At 40.5% G+C, this 21,887-nt stretch overlaps 1 protein-coding gene across 9 annotated transcripts; it reads left to right on the forward strand.

The window, feature by feature from the left end:
• The first annotated feature begins 2,687 nt into the window (after positions 1–2,687).
• Positions 2,688–20,714, forward strand: LOC143445457 (uncharacterized). 9 transcript variants are annotated; one of them, XM_076944564.1, is made up of 21 exons: positions 2,689–2,941; positions 6,514–6,597; positions 7,273–7,464; positions 7,581–7,684; positions 9,407–9,468; positions 10,490–10,775; positions 10,883–10,945; positions 11,324–11,518; positions 12,588–13,370; positions 14,990–15,196; positions 15,335–15,535; positions 16,724–16,972; positions 17,103–17,366; positions 17,475–17,747; positions 17,993–18,211; positions 18,301–18,398; positions 18,520–18,546; positions 18,726–18,752; positions 18,885–19,044; positions 19,573–19,661; positions 19,829–20,714. In XM_076944564.1, the coding sequence occupies exons 1-21, from the start codon at positions 2,826–2,828 to the stop codon at positions 19,940–19,942; spliced, it is 3,813 nt and encodes a 1,270-aa protein (XP_076800679.1). In that variant the 5' UTR covers positions 2,689–2,825; the 3' UTR covers positions 19,943–20,714. The 9 variants fall into 9 exon arrangements, 7 of the variants coding, with proteins under 7 accessions (XP_076800679.1, XP_076800683.1, XP_076800681.1 ...); XM_076944568.1 differs by lacking the exon at positions 18,885–19,044 and adding an exon at positions 19,159–19,264; XM_076944566.1 differs by having other exon boundaries at positions 15,338–15,535.
• The last annotated feature ends 1,173 nt before the right edge of the window (positions 20,715–21,887 follow it).

The following is a 21,887-nucleotide window of genomic DNA, read 5'->3' on the forward strand; positions in this document are numbered from 1 at the left end:
GTATGGCGGCGCTTTCGATGACATTTTCCACATCATAATAGGAGAAAGTTTTAATTGGTCAATATTTTCTTTCCCGAGTCACGTAGAGACACGTTCGCTAGGAACGTGGAATTGCAATTCAAATGTGAAATGACGAAATCAAGCTTCTAGCCGTTTCAAGAAAGCCAATAACATTTTAGTTCGGCTTAACCAACTGACCGAACAGGTCAATTCTTAAGCAGCGGAAGAATGACGAAAGCGGAGATTCCACGGAGACACGGTAAAAGATTTTGAACTCAGGCAAACAATATAAGGGTTTTTTAAGTTAAGATAGTTTGGGAAGAGGCTGTTCGATAAAAGATTACCATAGAATGCTTATTCTGACGCAGTTTAGTATTTATATCTCATTTAGCTTGATAGGCAACATAACTCCGGTCAAAACATTGTCAGAGCGCGCACTCAATTTTATAAAAACAAGCTCATCTATTGGCAGATTATACTGTAGCGTAGAATTATGGATCACACGAAACTACAGCATAGATCAGAATCAACTATCCGTAGCTTGCGTGGACCAAGAGAGACAATTTACCGCGTTGATTTCACGTTCTGTGCTGTTTATAATAATTGTTGTCTTAATAATAACTGTTGCGTAGGAGATGTGAGAGCGTTCAAAAGACGCGACTGAGAGTTTTAAAAATCAAGCTAATTATGATACATTCGGCCAAATGTGATCGCTCAGCTGCCATGTACGTCACAAAACAGTTCATTTGCGTTCAAAGCTTGTGACGAGACGACAAGCATCATTGTAACGGGACATACGAGGACACATAAATCTGTGGCACCTATGATGGGATTAAGACGAACCAAAATCGTAACACAAATTACCGAACGTGTTGATCATTGAACTTGATAAACTTTTCTCTATCGCAAGCCGCATCGAAAAGTAAACTGAACACAATGGCCTCGCATTCCGCAGATTTGCGATCTTTGGCATAGATGATTCGATATTGACTTTCGCTTTTTCGCTGCGATTTCTAACAGATGAGGTCAGAGCTAAATAAGTTTAGAAATTTTTGAATATTGTGCGCCGGTTATTCTTGATGTGTTCGTTACAGCATCACTAAAATGTAACAACGAGTTTTAAAAGATCTATCACGTGACGCTTCAATAAGACAGACAATTCGCTTTAGACGAAAATGATTCATCAGCGGGAAAACTATAGGCCGAGTGGAGACGCGTAAACATGAAATTGTCAAGCAAATTGGAGGCATTCAGTTACAGTAAATCTGTTTTTTGCTGCAGTGATTCATGTGATTGTTGAGAAACGCTTGTTCCATGGACCAGGTTACAAGTACAGCAGGTAATGCAAGTACCTGTTTGAATGGAAAAAAACTTTTTGCATGAATAATTGCGGCATTGGGACGACAAGAAACCAAACAAAAGATCATCAAAATCACCTAAAACACTGATGGCGGTTGTCGTGACAGAGGTTAGAAGTTACCGCAAAACAATGGCGTATGACATAATTGTCTAACTATCGTGCTCTCGGGCAGGGCTTCTCAAAATGTTCGGTCACGACCCCGTTTTGGGTGGTGGAACAGATTCAGTTTTTATAAATTGAATTGTTTTTTGTTAATTTTGTATTCGCTTCACTGTTTCCATTGCGCGGTTCTTTTATTACTGATTTTGCCATAGACAAAAATACCACTTGAGCTTCGTTAACCTGTAGGCTACCAAGCAAGGGATCGCTTAGAAATTTCTTTTCTAAAATGGGGTCGCAGAACTAAAATGTTTTAGAAGCCCTGCTCTAGTGAGCGACGAAGCAAAAAGATGTGTCAAAGAACAAAACCGGAAAAACCTTTAAAATTATCAATTTTATTGTTTGTTTTTAAATAGACTGGGAGCGTTTTCAGGGAATAATGTTGCTATTTTGATTCAGTTTTGACTTTCTAAAATAAAAGAACTAGCAGTAAAGTTCTCGAGAATGTTTGTATAAGCGGTATTGATGATGATATTTGCACACCGAAATACTTCTTTCACAATAGTTCTACACACACTCTCTGCATTGTGCGTATTGTATTCTTAAACTACCAGCAAACTTCGCTTAAGCTAATATTATCGAACTCCAAAATCTGAACTACGGTATCTTAAAATTTTGAGACCTGAAAAGTGCACAGTATGTATGCAGGCGATGTACACCGTGGATAAAGCATCAAATTATTTCCTTCCCTATCTTCTTGATGATGGTCAACAAGTCCACGTTTTCATAAATTTGTAATTTCTTTTTAACCAGATTGAAATGCAGCTTTGAGCAGCCTAAAGATACAAAATTTTCGAAACCACAAAGCGCAAACGTTATTGACCTAAACCTAGTCGTAGTAACCGCCGAGTGACAGATTTCGTAAAAAGGCGAACTCTGAGAGAACTTGCCTGCCAGTGAAAGAAAGGGCTCGGTGTTATCATCATATGCGTTCGGGTCGCAGTCAGTCCCTGACAGGCGTAAGCGGAGCATGGAGCACTTAGTTAACATAACGTAGCCATTACGACGTTTGTGGTAAGTGTAGGACTTTAGGCAATAAATACAAACCAAAACATTGTTACCAGTTATCTGATACTTTTCAAAACGTATGGACATATATGCAAGGTTCAGACTATGACTATGTCAAACTATGGGAATACATCTGTTGGCTTTTGCTACGCTTAAATATTTGTATTTTGATTTTTTTAGTTGCGATAGCGCGGCAGAAAAGCAAATATTATTTTTTGTATAGCGAGGCGCATAGGTTGGCATACCCGTTAATTTAACACTGACTGAATTAAGGCAGAAGGCTTTATATATTTTCAACATGTCGCTGTGGCTTATTCAAAAACGCTGGATAATTTTATTCGTCTTGCTTCATGTTGCATGCCTACAGAATGGACTTGCAAGACGCAGCCGATTACGGTCAAGAAGAAACAATGGGTAAGTTATATTCGACAAGATATTTATTAATCTTGTTTAATTTTTCTTAAATTGAACGGGGCAATTCATTTTACAGCATTCTAAACTAGTATCGAATTGCAGTATACATGATGCGTTTCACAGTCCGAATTAACAGCATCGATTTGACGCTTGGGCGTTAAGTTAGGGCTTAGATTTCAAGTTATCCGTTTACAAGGTATTGGCGTTCTCATGAAACAAGTTCAGCTGAGGCAATATAGTTAATTGCAGATATCACGTTCTCTACGTACCACCTGCGTAATGAAGCGTAGGAAAACATGATTGAAGCGGTCAGACCGTTGAACAAACTTATTGCTTTTGCCTAAAAATTTTGGGAATAAATTTTGCTCCGCTGTGTTTTGCAAAATACTTGTTTAATTTCCAATCTAAGTCACTGCTTGTCCGATACTAAACGGGTTTATTTCCCTGGAGTAATAACACTTTTAAATTTTGCGATATAATTGCACAAATTTTCAGAAAACAGAGATTGTCTGTCAACCCCAAGGTTCTAGGTAACCGTAACTTTGTATTTCTTTGAGACGTGTTTGAGCAAATTATCCAAGTATGAACACTGCGGTCAACGAGTTGGCAACGCAATATTACGCGCGCTTTTATATGACACACTCTTTCACATCAATGTGTTATGATAAATTCCTAAGCCCACGGTTTGAAATCTTTCCACGAGTGATAAATTTCAGCATAAATTACGATTTAACTTGTAAAATTTTAAGTTGTAAACTTTGGTAGCTCTCGGAAAACGAGATTCTTTACGATGAAGTTACTTGTCGTCAGCATGCCATACCAGTGGTCAAACTACACAGAAAAGTTTTGTTATCAGCGCTGCCACTTACTTAATAACTGACGTCTTTTGAAATACGGAATGATTGGCAAACGCACTCTTGTTGCATAAGTAGCCAACTAATTGGGACCACGTAAAGGTTTCCCGACAACAACAAGCTTACCCGTTTTATCGCCAAATCAACGTTCGAAAATGTTTGCATGTAACACACCAACCTACTGAGAATGTAACGAGTCGTGCAAACAAAAGAACGATCTTTTGCCTGCAAGAACTAGTTTAACAACTCTATGTTGAGTTCTATAAAATAAAAAATTGTGCCAGCAGAATACGAAAACTTTAATGTCGTTAAAACAGCCATAGAAAACATAAAGTTCAGAAATCTTTCAACATTTGATAATTTCACGCTACTCGACGTCTGTCAAAATACTTCAACACAGAAGAGTTTGCGGCTATTTACGACTTTCAGATCACAATTGGCTTATCGTTCGGAAGTCGTTGTTTTGAAAGTAAACTTTGGTAACCTGCAAATTTTGTAGGCCAAGGACGCAATCGCAGGTCTACTATTTCCACCGCTGTTACTTATGAGCGAGTGTTGCGGACATAGCCTATCTATAGCACAGCATGATTTTAAGTGTTTGTTATCGCAGTAAATTGGAACTACGGGGTAGTATGACCATCCCGTATAATGCAAACAAGCGTTCATAGACACCTTACTTCAAAGTCGCCGACCGCAGGGTACAAACGCTTTTACAAATTGATGTTGATCTTGTAGAAAGGTGTCCTGGTTTCCGCCCGCTGTTATTTCTCTTCAAACCAGATCTGACTCATGTTTGAAAATGTTCTCAAGTTTGCAATATTGGCCTCACCTCGAGTGCTCTAAGTTGCGAAACAAAACATGACGAGAGCCACTCAGAGTCGCCTGCTTCTGGGGGTCCTAATTCCCTTGAAACGAGTATTTCGACATCGTTGAAATTTGCGGAATTGCAATTCAAGAGGAGAAATAAGACAAAAAGATTCCGTTATCAGCCATCAAAACATTTTGCCAGGAAGTGACAAAGCGTAATAGCGTTCCTTTTATTCCGTGAAACCCTTCCACACTTTGCACGCGCTTTGTGTTGTAAGCCTAAACCGTTTGTGACAGTTGCAGGTGTGCTTCAATGCCTACTTGTTACTAAGTAAATGTTTTCCCACACACACGGCCAAATTATACGTGCTGGTGTCAAACCAAAGGCATTGGCATTTCGTCGTGCAAAAATGTTACGTAAAAGCCAACCATTAATGCTGCAACAATTTCATACCCACCGCAAAATGTATTATGGTATAAATCCCTGACCAAATTACACCTTGCCCGCTTTTAAAGCACTCTAGAAACGCCGCTTGCACGATGTCACAATTGAGTTTGACGAGAAACACACAGCGGAGGTTCAGCTACGAGTTTATTTCATATTCAAACGTTTAATCGAAATCTCCATTTCATGGAAACTGAAGCGAAAAGTGACGCGCAAAGAGCGAACGCAATTACAATGAAATATGAACAATCGTGCTGTGTATGCCGGGATAGGCTGCTGCTTGTACTACTTGACAGTGAATGGTGTATATCGTGTTGACTCTTTCAACTCAATAATCATGAATAACATCATCACGAATGACGTCAACACGACGAAGATCTGCTTTAGCATTCGTTATCCGTTTCACTAGTTGTACCAAAAGAATTCACGACCACTTTAGCTGTTGCCATCGGCGGGTTTACGAGTGCAAGTAACATGAGAATAGTAGGGCTTGGCTGACATCGGTACATCGAAACACAACAGTTTAACGAATATTCTTCGACGGTTAACAAGCCAGGTGGATCATGATGTTTATGACTTGGATTAACAAGTGTTATGGTATATCTGCCGCATCACCAAAAAATTAGGTTCAAATTTGTGTACATGACTACACAGAGCACTCGACGCTTGCATGACTGAAGCCAAACAATTCTTCGGAAATCGTTGGCGTTAGAGAAGTTCGATGACTCTTGACCTTGACTCTAGAGTACGAAACGTACCTTTCAAAGCTAGATTGCTTGTGCACGGAAATCCCAATTATATGCTCTGATGTGGTCTCTACACGCTTTTCGATCGCGTCTGGGACGCTGTGAAGGACCCCGACACACAGCTGGGTCTTGTAATCCCCGCAAACCGGGCGACAACCGACCGACGATTTGCGGCTTCCAACAAGCAATTTATCCAAAATCGATTTCCTATATATGAAGGGTAATGTAACAATGGCTACCATGGTTCGCGGAAGGATTAAATACTTCCTCTACGCACCAAAGAACCACAAACCGACCGATTATTATTTGACGTGCCAAGGGGCTGAGACGGCTCACACTCGCTCACCCGCTGAAGTACACTTCTAAGCTGGCAACAATCGCACTTTTTGGACGTTTTTAACCAAGATGGGAATCACCAAACTGAAACCCGATGCACGTTTATTTCTTTTGAGATCGACGAGTAACGGAACCAGTATATTGTAATTAATGTTGTAATATCCGTGTATGTATAAATTTTGATTGTTTTTGCAGGAATGAAAGTTTACCGTATTTTTTCGTGTTAACTAGCATCTATACTAGACTAGCGCCAACCCATGTACATGCTGCTCGCTCATGGTGCAATAGTAGCTAAATGCTAGTGTGTGTCATGCGCCCTGGTGTTGCTGTTTGCAAGAGGTTTTTCGTTCATGCTTGCACTGACAACCTGATTTTTTATCGCAGATACCGTTCATACGGAACATATTCTACTAGTCGCTATAGACCTTATAGGCAGTCTTATCCAACTTATTCTCACACTAGAGTAAGGTACGAGCCATTTGACAAAAAAGCATGGCTTTAACATTGGACGCAAAACCTAACATATCCATTATATTAATAATTTCTAACCAGGCATGCATTCACTTTTCGCCTATTACTTTTTTATATTTTTGTTTCTTTGGTTTTCGTCTTTTTTGTGCATGTGACTGGCAAATTTCACTGCTTGTTATGCTGCACAATCCTAAATGCACGTGCATGCAATTCCCGATTGTTTTTGTTGTCAAATTACTTTACCTGGAAAAAATTAATTTGAAGCATTTGAAGATGTTTTAATGAACAAAAACCTGTTTTTACTGTTAGTGTTGGAAATATATTGAATTTTAACTTGTGTGTTATTGCGACCAAATTTTGAAGTAATTCTATAGACAATTAGGATTAAAATTTATTTTTGTGTATAAATCAACTCTTGAAATGTTTTCATGAGTGATTTTGAGGCAGCTGTTTAAACACCTTCCGTTATTTTCTTATCACTTTTCACTTCAAATTATGAAGTTTGTTTGAAATGAAGCTTTAATGGAAAATTTATCTCAAATTTTTCACGCTTCCGTGTTAAACGCAAACATCAAACAATAGTAATACAGTAAGTAACGGATAGTGAAAAAGCGCTTAATTTAAAACAAAATTCCCCGCAAAGCAATTTCTAATGACGTGTCAAATATTCAGGTCAACACACGACCAAGGTTCAATTTCGTTACCGGGAGGTACTGAGAAACGCACGGTGTACACTGGAAGATATTGCGCCTACCCTACGACTAAAATGGTACCACAACGGGTGAAAAATGGCACACAGACTTACTTAAAACAAGTAATCAGTCAGTGTTCCTGGTCGTCTCTCTACTGCAATCCCCAAGTCAGGTTTGTACCTGAGCGGTTTGGGTAATATGTCGAAACATTTCAAAACACATTCTGATTTCAGACACACAATCCGATTTTTTGATTTTATCATTGTTTTCTTTGAATCCATTATGTAGCTACGTGGTAGCATCGAGAACAACGTACAAAATTCGTATGCGAGCTTACACACGTGAAGAATGGAGATGTTGCCCCGGATTTTCGGGTCCGAAATGCGAAGAAAGTAAGTTCTAAAACCTTAAAAATTGCAGTCCGATTGACATTAAACGTACCGCCTTAAGTACGTATTAGTTTTACATTTGTACCTTAACAAAAACTGTGTGGCTGCAGCACCATATCAATGCCGATATGTGTTTTTGTATTCTATACCTTGCTTGTACCTCGGTGTTGACCGGATGTTTTGTTACAACAATTTCTACAAATTGTCAAGCTGTAATTTTATTGTTATCTCGAATTAAGCTCGGTTAATTGTAGCTTGTTAGCGTTAATTCAACTGGAGAGGAAACCATTACGAGTTGTGGCCGTGAGTCCATTCAGGATATCCACTTCATCTTGATACAAACTCGCTGTAGGTTTTTGTGATAATTGCTGGGTTTCGACGCCGTCGAGATGTCCGACGTTTCCGAACCCGACAACCCTTTCAAGGAAAAGCAACTTACTACGTCTGTTGTGGTGGTTTTAGGGTTAGGCTATTTATATGATTCACTCCTGTGTATAGTTGAACGAATTTTAGAAACAACTTCTCTTTGTCGACGCTTCCTTGGGCCCGAAAGAGTTTAGAAAAAACGTGATATGACGTTTCAATGGCATGATCTTTCAAATTTGGATGAAATATCGTTTGCGTTTCGATTGTTATCGTTCATTGAAGGACCTAGATCTTTTTACAAATCCGACACCCTCGCAAAACGACTTTCTATTACGACTACGTTAAGTGCCGTTAGTTCATGTTGCATTGCACGTCATGGGAGTATATAACAGTAGCGTCGTGAGTAAAAAAGAATTTCCGAGAATCTACAGTCAAACAAAACACTTTATAAAAAGCGGTTAAATTGACGCTTTGCTCTGATTGGTACGTAGCTGGCGTAGCTGAAGTATCAAAGTTGTTTTGCTTTTGTTGGCCCTAAAGTAGGTGGAATTAATAGATTTCGGGTACCACTTCGCATAAGGCCGGTGTTTCAAATCGTTGTGAAGATGTAACTTAAACATCTTAAACGTAACGTTATATTGCAGAAATTAATTTCCCACTTCGTACAGCCGGGGACACCTGCTTGGCTTTTAGATATCAGCAGGCAAGCACAGTTTGTATAAAGTGGCAGATATCGTGCACAATACTACACCTTTATATAACTTGTCGTGCAAAGTAATACCAATGTACACCTGCTGGCCGTCTTGATTGTTTTCAGCCGGCGCACACGCTTGGACGCTGTCGGCGCGATGAGGTAACGTTGTGGTCATATGTCATCGTGGCATCCTCCAAAGACATTCTATACGTCAAATGTCGCCGATGTTGAAGTGGCGCCGATTTTACGGCCACGTCGGACGTCGTTTGTGTTGCCTATTTGTTACCATATTTACCCAAGTTTGACGGACCGATTAAAAAATCGCGTTATCTGTAAATAAGTCCGCGTTTAAGTGTTTCTTCTGTAAGCTATAGTCGGATGTCTCCTTTGTCTGGTTACTATGTCGGAAGTTTAGACAATGGGCCGTCACAGGTCGCCCGTATTTTCTTTGTGGCGTTCTCCTATTTCTAATTTTATTTTCTTGTAACTGAGCGAAAAACTCTACTAACCCTAGGCCTTGGCGCCCAACTAGTTATCTTATAAAGCACACAGCTTCGCAAGCGTGTACTTTATTGCAAGTAACACGAGTCCAAATCGCTGACTTTCGTTTGTAACTTGACGTTATTTCGGTCACGATCTAACCTGACTCGTTTTTATTTTTACAGCCTGTTTTAACTGCACGTCGGTGGCCGAGTTACGAGAACAAGTGGAAGAATTATCACGCCAGGTAAATAATGCCTCGTCCGTTTATTGGACTAACCGATATCCATCTCATGCTTAAGTAAAAGGTCGCGGTACTTTGAACACTTTTCGTGTATTGTTGCAAATTTAACATATTCATGTGACGATTTCAACTGAAATTTCCACTCAACTTTGGCGTCCATGATCTGGAACTTTAAGATGCCAGAATCGACGCTTAAAACAGCGTCAAAGCCTTATACCGTTTGCAGGGTTAAATTTGCAGCATTTGAACAAATCAAATTAGGGCCCTAGCGATGGATTTTATTACAAATCCCAATAATCCCCCGTCGGAAGCATGCTCGCAATACAGGGAAAATGGAAATCAAACTCATTTTGTTCTTTATTCTTTTATAAGTGAGCAAACCAAGACATGCCGTGTGACTTTATTGACAATATTGCACATATCATATACGTTATTTTAAATTTACCAAATACATATAATAACCATACCCCAAGCGTGTAATGCGCCAAAACTTGTTTGATGTATTTATAAGGCTCCCAGAAGTGATTGGCAGCGGCATTTAAGCCGATTACATTTAACCGCTTTTGATGAAACATAACAAGCCATTTATACAGTTGTTAGAGCGTGTAGCGCCTCACCACAAGAGAGTCTTTAGCGAAACGACATAAGTAGATCGTTTACTTTGACGGTATTAATACAGCTGCCCGGGGTGTAGATGCTCACCGTCCACAAATGTCTACAGGTTTATCTTCGTTTGAGTAATTTATTGCGAATCAAAGAAAGAATGCGGCCTTTTGTTGAATTCGACTAACGTGTGGTCATTAAAGGGCCATAAAATGATTGTTAAAGCTTGTATGTTTGTGTATGCGCTCTTTAGAATTTCGTTACGTTAACAACAAGCTTAATTCCAGTTTTATTCCAGATTTGCTGAGTAGATGATTATTCGTTTCTATCCGGATTCGGTTTTATTATATTCGGTTATAATAACGTTCATTTATTTACAACTTCTGCCGTAAATAGCAGACCTTTATATTTTATAATGCAGATGAACTTTGCCGGAGAGAACGGAAACACCGATGCAAGCGTTATCATAAACGGTCAGCAAGGTGTCCGGGGACCACCTGGTCCACCCGGTTCTATGGGTTTGCGTGGCCAACGAGGACCTAACGGTGTCAAAGGAACCAAAGGCGAGCAAGGTACCATGGGTTTAAGAGGATTCCCAGGTGTTGCAGGACCACCTGGGATCAATGGTACAAACGGAAAGGACGGCAGGCCGGGTCCGATAGGTCCTGTGGGTCCAGTTGGTGCAAAGGGAGAAAGAGGGCTGCCAGGTACATGTAAGCTCTGCTATGGGCTATTACCGTTTACAATTCAATAATCTGTTAAGATATGAGTCACCCACAAAGCTAATTTCCTAACCCAAGTCTTTACCTATTAGGTTTACAAGGAGGTCGCGGCATTAAAGGAGAGGTTGGTTTACCAGGATTAGCAGGCGCAAGAGGTATGCTTTAGCCACACCCATTCATGTTAGTTAACTCTGCGATGTGCTGGTTATCAGACAGATGCCGTCATTTGTTTTGTCGGTAAATCTCCGGAAATCTTGTTTGATCTGGCCTTACCATGTCTAAATGCGTATAATGCAACTTTTATTTGATTATAAACAAAGAGAGTAAATGCGCTTTCGGTTGTGTCGCCGTTGTCGCCGCCACACTGATGTCTCGTAACGCCGTAATCGTATATCAATGCTTAACTGATACAAGCTTATGAACGGTGCATTTGCGCAATCTTCCAAAATAAAAGACGTCAGACATTACTGTAATTTACACTGGTACACCGTGCGTTACCCCTTTGCACGCCTAACCCGTTCTTGATTGTCAAGGTCAAATTGGCCCGCGCGGACCGACCGGAGAAAATGGTCAGCGAGGCGCTAAAGGAGAGACAGGTCTCCAAGGAGCTCCCGGACCACAAGGAATTGCAGGAATAGGAGGGGCGACCGGGCCACCTGGTCTGCCTGGTGTCTGTGGATGCCAAATAGGTGGGCAGTCGACCCAAGCGCCAGGCCCTATCAACGGAGGTATGTAAACAACTTTCCCAGAGATAATTAACTTGTCATTTGGAAATAAGTTCTGTCAAAGTCCAGGCGACAGCGATCTCTGCGACAGAATTCGTGAACAGGCCACAATCCGTGTGCTATGCATGGAATCTGAGAGCAGTTTAAACTGATGTTTTGCGAAATGTTTTTGCTTATACAGAATATGCAGTCCACCTACAAGTTGGTCGTACAAATAGAACTTGTTTTAACGTTATTACTTATTACTGCACTGCATGTTTACATATATTTTGTACGTTAATTCTGGGAAATAACTCGCAAATCGCGCAGCGTTAAATGAAGAAAGAATTCAAAATGCAAAGATTTTTTCCAACAGCTTCTATATGTTTTTGCATGCAGGGTCGAATTAATGGTTTGATTTACAGCACGATACGCTCACGAAATTTTTCATCACCGCCAGTTATTCACGTACTGCTCTGCTGTCAGTGTCGAAGCAAAATAATCTCAGCAAACTTAGAACTTTAATTAATAGCCGAGCTATCAGTGCTGGACTGTTGTGCTTGAAATTTTGGTTCCGTAAGCGCACGAAGATTGCGTTGCTGGATGTCTAGATTAAGCACGTTTCCCGTCACTCTTAATTTAATTTTGAAACCGGCGGTATCTTTTTAAGCTACGACATCGCTTTGAAACCTTATCATGGTCTCGGCAGGACACATTGGGCGTTTACCCTGGCTTACGTCATGTGTTGATCAGGACATGATAATAGCGCGGTCGCCAGTCGTATTTGAAATGCAGTAGGCCTTTACAATGACTATGACCTTTTGCAATCAATTACTACCCGTTGCTTATGCTCTTACGGCCTATATACTTTTAAAGAAAGCCTTAACTATTTCAAAAAGTTTACCGACACATAGTGCTTTGCCAAATGAAATTATGTAGCTTTGAAATACAAACTCTGGTAAAAGTGTTTAAAGTTGGAAAATGATTTCAGGAAAGTTATGTGTTGAGCAATCAGTGCTTTTGTCATGTGCACACTTTGTTTAAATTGGTTAAGTTTATATGGTCCTTTGTTTCAATGGCAATCACACAATAGGGCTTCAACCTGAGAACCTGGCTGCAGGCGATCATCCTATCTACCCCGGGCCGGCAACCGTCGATTTTTGCGCCAGCAAGCTTTGGAAGAAACTGGTGACCGAGTTAAGCTGTGACTTTGATCAAGAGAACAAGTTGTCGCTTCCTGGCCGGCGCCTTCGTAAGCGCAGTGGCCGTCCACTTGATGGGAATAACGGGACCAGGCGAAAGGGTGGGACAATGTGCTTGTTCGACACATCGAGTCACCCTGCAAGCGTTGGAGAATGGAGAGTGGAAAGTGGACTCGGTGTTTCTAAAAGCAAATTCAGAACGTTTAGTCGCGAGTCAACGGTCGATGATGAAGATTACGCGATACTTCCTTCATTTGATATTCCTCAGTATGATCTACCTCTTTTTTTGACGATTGATTACTCCTTAACGACAAACCATTACCTTATATATCACGCACCTACCTCGAGGACTAAAGGCAAAGCGGTTGCCAGAGCTTTCAGTCCCTTCTTCACTAACACACTGCAGGGAATTTGTATGACTTTTCGTTACCTCATACGCGGCCGGCGCCTGGCGAACTCTGGCCTGCTGGTCTATCTGTTGCCTTGCAATTCCCCGTATCGGATACCCATCCTTGATCTAACGTCGCTACCAGACAACCAAACTGGCTTCTGGCAGCAGGGCACGGTGCCACTGCCCGATTACACTCGGCCCTACCAAGTGATTTTCGAAGCCAGGCCTGGAAGAGGCAATTTAGAAATCATAGCAATTGACGACGTGATATTTTCGTCGTGTGGTGAGTGACCAGTACCTGGTGCGGTGTTGTTTGACAGTGCTAGGTCACAAGTTGAGCTCCTTTATGCACTCGGCGATGGCTTTCGATTTTCGCGAAAATTTTAATCAGTCAAACTAAAAAGAGCTTAAAGACTGTAAGAAAAACCCATATTTTTCACACACGGGTGAGAATGTTTATCGATGACTTTACACAGCAGAGAAAGATGAAGATGTCGCCATTCCGCCATGCGTTGAATTGGCTCAGCCAAGCTGCTTAAAACTACAATAACATGTTAGTCAAAGTTCAAAGCACGTGCTAACTACAGCTAAAACGCTTTTATTTGGTCACAGTCTTGCAGCCGACCAAGAGCTCAACTTGTTAGATGCAATCGCAGTAGCGGTGTTGATTTTCAAAATAAAATTAACTCGGAATCGCTTTGACCTTTTCATGTAATTCTAACCTCACTAGCCGCTTTTCTAATTTTAACCTTGCAAGGTATTAGTGGGGTGTGAGCACCGGTTGCAAATTGTAGCGGAATGCTCTCACATGATCAGCTTTTGCATTTGTGCGAGTGTTAATTGCCTGCTTGTGGAAATGTAGAGTTTGAATCACGCACTTGGAACCCCACGACACAAGCTATCCTAATTGCGTACGAATGTAGCTTTTTTGCTGTTTGTACATTTCACCAATCTTTGTAAGCTCTGTTTGATTTTTGTAACTTAACTGCGTCATCCTCTCGAAATAGTGCAGATATCGTTTGCTCTTAAAATCCGTTTTACCATCGTTTAGCTGAATTAGTTGTTTCGTAAGCCGATTCAATTTTACCGTTATTTATGGGTTCTTTTTAGGCGACTCACTTCGTTAATTCATGATTAAACGTTAATTACGATTACATTATGCTGCGCAACGTCAAGTCTTTGGCTTTGGCAAGCTCGTGCAAACCTTATTTTCATCATCAACACAAATACATTTCCTCAGAAAATTGGCAACTGCAAAATTAATACAGTCTTGCAGCATTCCGAAGCTGCAAAAATGTTTCTACCAATTGTCGAACGGAAGTTAAATTCCGGATGCATTTAATGATAATTATGGCAGCAAGGCACAATACCCTATAAAAAAATTCTGTTGCGCAAGCAGGTTTTCACCTGTTTTGAAATGTCTCTCAGGGACAATATATAGCCTTTGCGTGTTGGAGTAATTGTTGGAAGAGTTTTTCAATGAACCCGCTATAGGTTGTACGTTGGCCAATTGGATTGCAATGCAAAGCGTAAGCTTATGAAGATAAATATAAGCTTGTTTTGAATTTTAGCTACAGCTCAATAATTTGACAATTTTTACGCCACACAAATTAACAAACATAGACAAATAATTAGCATGGGACTGCATGGTGTTTCTGCATAGCGTTGCACTTGTGTAGTTTGGTCATATTCAATCAATCTTCATGACTTTTGTAGCAATTCCTCATGTATCATTATCACGACATCATTAGTTGCAAACGAAATTATAACGTCATCTGTTTACAATGCTCTTATCACCAAGTAGCAGGTTATAAAGCGATAGATTGTTGTAGAACTGTTTCGTAGAGGCATGTCGCTTTCAAAGGGCGGTGAAGGGAATTTTAATGCTAATATCTTTTCCAGGCTCCAACACTTGTCTTCACGATGGCGTCACTTACAAAAACGGCGACCTTTGGAAAATTGACGACTGCAAGGAGTGCATGTGTGTGGATGGGGTTGTGGAATGTTTTCCGATAAAATGCGCCTCAGAAAACACTTGTCGGTACACTTACAAACCGTTCGGATATTGCTGTAGCGTGTGTTGCCCTAATCAAGAGTACACAGAGAGCAGTAAGTTAACCTTTTTAAAATGCTTGCATTCGATTGTTTACGTGCCTGATCGAAACTTCGACGTTTCTGCAATAACACTGCATACCCGTAGTATTACAGTCCCTTTAAAATGAGCTAAATTTGTGTCCGCGTATCAAGCAGACAGTGGTAGCGGGTACGATGGGTCTGAAGAGACTATCGGCGGAGAGAAATCGAACACCAATTACACTTACATCCCCTCTTATCCCGATGATTATGACGAGTACGAAGAGGAAGAATATCCTGAGACGAAGCACGGTTTTGATCCCCTTGGCTGCCCCATAGCAGCGCTGGCCGGCCCAAGCGTTAGAGCATCATCAAGTATGGTTTTAAGCTTTAACGTAGGGGAGCTTTTCATCGTTATGAGCGACTTGAATTCGTTATCACGAAAAAGTGTCGAGCGAGACTAAAATACAAAACGCGACATTATCTAATCACAGAGAGGGAACAGTGTACAAATTGCTTCTACTACTGAACCGAAACATCGAGACTTGCCCCTATGATTCCCACGCAGTTTAAATGTGATATGAGGTTGATAGCCCAGGAAAGCAATTGAGGGTTTAAAATAACCCGCATTCGGGCGAACGAGCTAATGACGCAAATTGCTCCAAACAACGAACACGTCGCAACCTTAAAGTGTGCAAAGTACATGCCGGGTAGAAAAAAGATAGTATCGCCATTTCCACATGGACCTTCACAATGTGTACAATTCTAAGTACATTTTTACACCTTTCAAAATTGACGATATCGTTGAGCTTAACGATTTGTTAATGACGTAACTTCGTCAAGGAGCATTTCTATTTTATTTGTGCTAAAACTGAGCTGTTTACGCGGTTATTTAACGCTGTGACATAGTCCGTCCGACATATTGATCTTAGTCATTGACCTCAGGAAACAAGGTGAAATGACACATTGTACATGAATTTTGTTCGCCATAAGACAAGCTACACCAGAAACAGCATTACACACAGAGCTGCCTATCACAAGCAAATATTACGTTAACTGAGTCATGAAAAAGCGCCACTATGCTATCGATATTTCGGAGCGGCCGGCAAAACCGGCCAACTTCATGTAGCTCGAAGCCGGAAAGATTTGGTAGACAAAACAGACAATCTTATTTACATCACAAACACTGCGGCAGTACTCGTGGCGCGGTTTCACTCGCACATCTAAGTGATCTAATGCTGGAAGAAATTTGTCAAACTTAAAAAATGAGCCAAGTTTGTAGTGAAAGCAACCCTTTTCGTGACGAATCACTTATAATGTGACAAATCCGTGTCGTTTTGTCAAGTATCGGTTGCAGGCGGAGAAAAAAAAATTCATGACTAACTCCGTCGGTTTTGTTTGGTCAAAACGCAATGTGAATGCATAACATACAAACGGGAAACTTTAAGTTATGTTTAAGTGCGTTTAATGCTTGAGAAATGGATGGCTTCACTTATAGGTTAGTTGAGTGAATGTTCAACATAAATATCTGAATGGTTAACTAACGGCCAAGTTAACTTGCAGATGAGGATGCGGTGTGCACCCTTCGTAGAGATCCCGGCCCTTGCAGGGGAAGATTTACCAAGTATTACTTTGACAACGACACGAAAACCTGCAAGACTTTCACTTATAGTGGATGTGAGGGAAATTCAAACAACTTTGACTCCGAAGAAAAATGTCTGCGCATGTGCCTGCGATCGTCAGAAACTTCCCGGGATGCACTGGTGCATGAGAATCCACCTCCATCGAATGACGTTGCCCCGCAGAATCCAAGTATGCCAGTCGTGTGATGGTAAAAGTGGGGCTCAGAAATATTCGCTTCCAGTTAACATACACACAGTAAAAGAGTGCACACAATTTTCAACAAATTTTTTACGTTTTTATTGTTTGATCATAATCGCAGGTGATGACGTAAGACCGATTCGTGCAGCGCGTTGCAACCAGCCAAAAGAAGTAGGCGAGTGTAAGGCAATAATGCCACGATTCTACTATGACCAAAGAGAAGGCAGATGCAAATTATTCACGTACGGTGGATGCAACGGCAACGATAACCGCTTCCTAACACCGTGGGCTTGTCTCGATTATTGCGGGGGCGGGAACCCGGTATACGCGGAGGAACCCGAACTACCACCCGCCCCTATCCTTGTACAAGACCAAGTGGTTGAACGTACGTGTGGAGTGAATCTGTCGTAGTAAAGTATTAAATTTTTCGGCAAGCCCGTCTCCATTCGCGCAGTATACAAACAAGATAATATTTTAACTTGTTTACTTACAGGTGTCAAGCCGGCGAAGTGTTTTCTGCCTAAAGTCACCGGTAAATGTCGGGCTTCTTTTGTAATGTTTTATTACAACCCCACAACCGATAAGTGTCAGCTCTTCGTTTACGGAGGCTGCGGTGGCAACGAAAATAAGTTCGAGATTCCAGAAGACTGCCAGAACGAATGCGGAGGAGAAATCAGCAGAGAGGTTGAAAGAGAAGATCTCACAGTCGAAACCAGGAGTAATAAACCAATTTCTTACGGAAGAAACGGAGGAACTCAAGAGCGGGGTGTGCTTCCGACGTCCCAATATGTCCTTATGCTGGTATCGCGGCAATTCAAACCCGACAGTCTTAAGAATTAGAATTAGGACTTAAACTGTCGGGTTTGAATTGTCGCGTACCCCTTGTGCTTATTTATACATATGACCTCTTGACCAACTCCTTGATACAAGCTCTTCTTTGCTGTTTGTGATAAATATGAATTTTATTCACGAAGATCCTTGTAATAGTTGAAGGCAATTTTTGTTCTGCAGAAGCAAGGAACCCTGAATGCCAGTTTGCACTGGACGCTGGACCTTGCAGAGGTCGATTATATCGTTACTACTTCGATAAAAAGTCGAGTAAATGTTCCGTGTTTCTCTATGGAGGATGCAGAGGGAATGCAAATAACTTTGAGAGCGCCGAGGAGTGCAATAACACCTGTGGAGGAGACGGATTCAATTTTACTATTACGTTACAAAGCGATCTTGAAGGTATAAGGACCGAAACATGTTCCCATATAAAGGTAGCCATAATGTATAGGTTCCGATTGTCAATAGTACAAGACGTGTTTTCGCTACAGAAGAGCGAAATAGGTCCCCGGATAGCGAAGTAATTCAGGGAGCAAGAGGTCCTCCAGGACCACCAGGACAACAAGGTCCGCCTGGAGTTGGAGAACAGGTACTTGATCTCTTTGATTTATTTCTACATAGTTATGAAGATGTGTCGTCCACGCTAATTGCAAGCATGCATGATACTTTAAACCTTTTCACTTTATCATTTTTTTGTTTTGTTTTGTCAGGGTCCACCGGGATCACCTGGACCTGTGGTACGTCATTTCATCATCATGTCATGTTGATTATTAATTTGGTTCGCTGGCTTCGTACTTCTTTCCTGCATACTTTCATTATGTTCATTGTTCATGCTTTAGTTGTTACAGTTAATAGTAACTTTTATAATGCATTTATATACTGTATGTTGTGGTTTTAATTTCGGTTTTCTTTTTAGGGTCCACCTGGATCTTCCAAACTATCGGTGAGTAGTCACGTGATTTAACCACTCGGGTTTTTAAATCTATTGTTTTTGCCGGCTCATTTTCACAGATCTATATTAAAATTCCAGCACTATATATGCTCAAAAAAAAGGCATAAAATACATTGTTTTTAGAAAAAATTCAAAAAACTTGAAAAAGAAGTCAATGGCTATTTCAGAAGAATACATTTAATCCTGATAGATTTTCGAAAACGCTTAAGTTTCGTAGAATTAGATCGAACTAGCGATAAGAACAACGACTTCAGTCAGTCACAAAACAAGACATCACAGTCTGGTAATCACCAAACGTCCAAAAACGCACCACGAATCCAAATTTGCAACACCTTAGCTTTATTTCTAAGTGCTGTACGTTTTGCATGTTTATTGGCATGTTTTCACTCGAATGCAGGCTGAAGAACGTGACGAGTTCTTGTCTTTGAAGAGCACGATAGAAAGCATGCGACAACGCCTACGTTACCTTGAAACGCATTTCCTTACAAGTCAACTACCCGAAGGTACACGTATATGATGCATGTGTTATGCCACAGGCAAATACGAACTTAGGCACCGGTAACCAAAAGATTTCTGGATAACAATGCTTGAGATGACGCCAGTTCAAGGCAGCATTTGGCGGCTGTTCCAAAAGTAGGGACAAAAGTGCACAGTTCTAGCATTTAACAAGCTAGTAACGCAGCTTTGGCATAACCAAGCTATACAGCGAGTATATTTACTTGCCAAAGCACGTGCCGATCGTAGTGGTATGGCACATTTTGTTCAATTGAAAAATGGTAGAACAACCGCTGATTCGTAGCTTATTGAACAGGTGACAAGACAGCCAAACAAGTCCCGGACGTAGTTGCACCAAGAGGCAATTCCGTAAACAAGAACTCAAAGTTTAGTGAGGTAGTAAGGGTAAGTAGTAGCTACGGCATACCGATTCATAAAAATTGCTTAATACAACATTATGTTCCCACACCCCACCTGTAGTCCGTAATAAACAGTGTGATTAAGGAAAGCCACAGGAGAAAAGTATTTCTATGTTATTTTAGTTTTCTGAGGAGTTTTTTGCCATTTTCCAGGCCGCTCCATCGGGAAGAGGGGACAGTGCAGGTTTACTCGGCCAGTCGCAACCAGATGCAGATGAACCTTATTATTATTACGTGGCGGAAGAGACATCACAAGACACCCCGTAAAGCGACAAGAGCACCTTAAATACATTGAAGATAGCACTGTGCCGCAGAGAGCACACAACCATGCCGTAGGTATGGGATATCACAGCGAACAATATGAACAACCGTACGACACACAGTATTCATTTCACTTATTTCTCTAGGAGTGTAACTTTTATTGATTTAAACTAGTGTTTAAGTATTTCATTGTGTTGACCGTTATATGTGATATAAGAGAGGAAAGGCACCGAAAAGGATGCCTCACTTTACACCTATTTTGTCGATAAAATACTTCCCACATTTTGCAACTTTTCTAAATGCTGAAGCTTGCCGTAACATGGCGGGAACACCTTTTTAAATTAAGAGTCACTTGCTTTGTATCTTACCCATATCGCACTGCAGAAAGCAATTCTTTGAACTCGCTTTGTTCTTTTTGCAATTTGTTTTTTTCATGTTTTTAACCGGCTTTTTGGCTATTCAGCATATGTGATTCTTTACATAAGTTCGCTTCAATTTTTCCAATGAACCCCTGCATGCTTTAATTGTGCACATGAAAAGTTAATGTAAAGGTTGACCAATTGTGATAAATATCTCTCAGTTTCATTTCTCATCGGTTTTTAAAATCTATATTCTGTCGAAAAATATTCCGATAATATGGTTTTTATTTTTAATTCCACGGCACAGATCGAATAAATGAAATGAATTCATTAACAGATTAAATCATTCAATTACGTACTTTCCACAATTTTTTCACTGCTTTTGATTGTGACATTTTCAAGAGGCGCAATGCCATTTATTTTGTGCCATTTTATGCCGAAAACTGTTGTTCAGAGAGAACTAGATTGCTAATTTGAACCGCAGCCTCTGACGTCGGTGGGTATAGCGCTAACACTCCAGCAACTTGGTGAGAAAGTTGGCTTCGAAAGCAGGGACTGAGTTATTCCCTTTTTAGCAGGTTAGGGAAAGGTCAACTACTGTAATTTGTGGGAATTAATTTTCTGCATACGCAAGCCCACCGCACTATGGGAGACAGGACGGAAACCACTTCCTCGCATAGATCTTTATTGTGTTAACGCCGCATTGTCAGGCTTTTCTTTTCGGTAGCCGAGTTCAAACGCAAAAATAAATCTTTCAGTGACATTGCTGGAGCTTTTTACCTCGAGAAGATAAGGCTAAAATATTGATAAGAATGTAGAACCAGTGCAGGGAACACGCTCCAGCGTTTGCTGTTTATTAAACGTCAGTTACATGATTGGTGAAAATGTCGCCGACTTTAGCAAGATTTTCATTGATAAGATTTTTTTGGAAAATCTTGCCACCCTGGGGTCAGTAAAAACCACAAAGATTACCATCCCAATACCATTGGATGCAGACAATCAAATATTTTTAAATGGCTATGTGCGGCCCACTAGCGGCTGGACAGAATATTTAGATGAACCTTAACTAGTTGAACTGGCCCCCAGGTTACAAGTTGTAGCACGTGATTGACCGTAAGTTTTCGGCAAAGTACGCCGTTTAAAAGGACTAATACTTATTATGAATATTCATTTTCAGTAAAATGGATGTAAGTTTAGCCAACTCATTGTTTGTGTTCAATATAAATCTAGAATTGTAAGCAGAAAATCGAATAGGCATTTAATTTCATGTAGAATAGGCGAACAGTGCTAGTCGATAGTAATTGTGATAATAAAGGGATATTATAATATACAAATCGATTAGAATATAGAATTCTTATTTTCAGACGTCTGCTTTACGAAACAGGACGTCAATGATAGATAACATTACATACCGATAACTTCCTGTTTTCCGTTTAAAGCCTAGACCAGAGCTGGGCAAACCTGTCCAATAAAAAAGAGTGACTTACGGAAAACTACAAACACCAGCGGGCCGCAAAATCAGTAGTGTTGGTCAATTTGGTTATTGTATATATAAATATAATTAATAATATATATATATATAACTTATATAT

Source organism: Clavelina lepadiformis, chromosome 2, assembly GCF_947623445.1.
Source record: "Clavelina lepadiformis chromosome 2, kaClaLepa1.1, whole genome shotgun sequence".
Classification (NCBI taxonomy): domain Eukaryota; kingdom Metazoa; phylum Chordata; class Ascidiacea; order Aplousobranchia; family Clavelinidae; genus Clavelina; species Clavelina lepadiformis.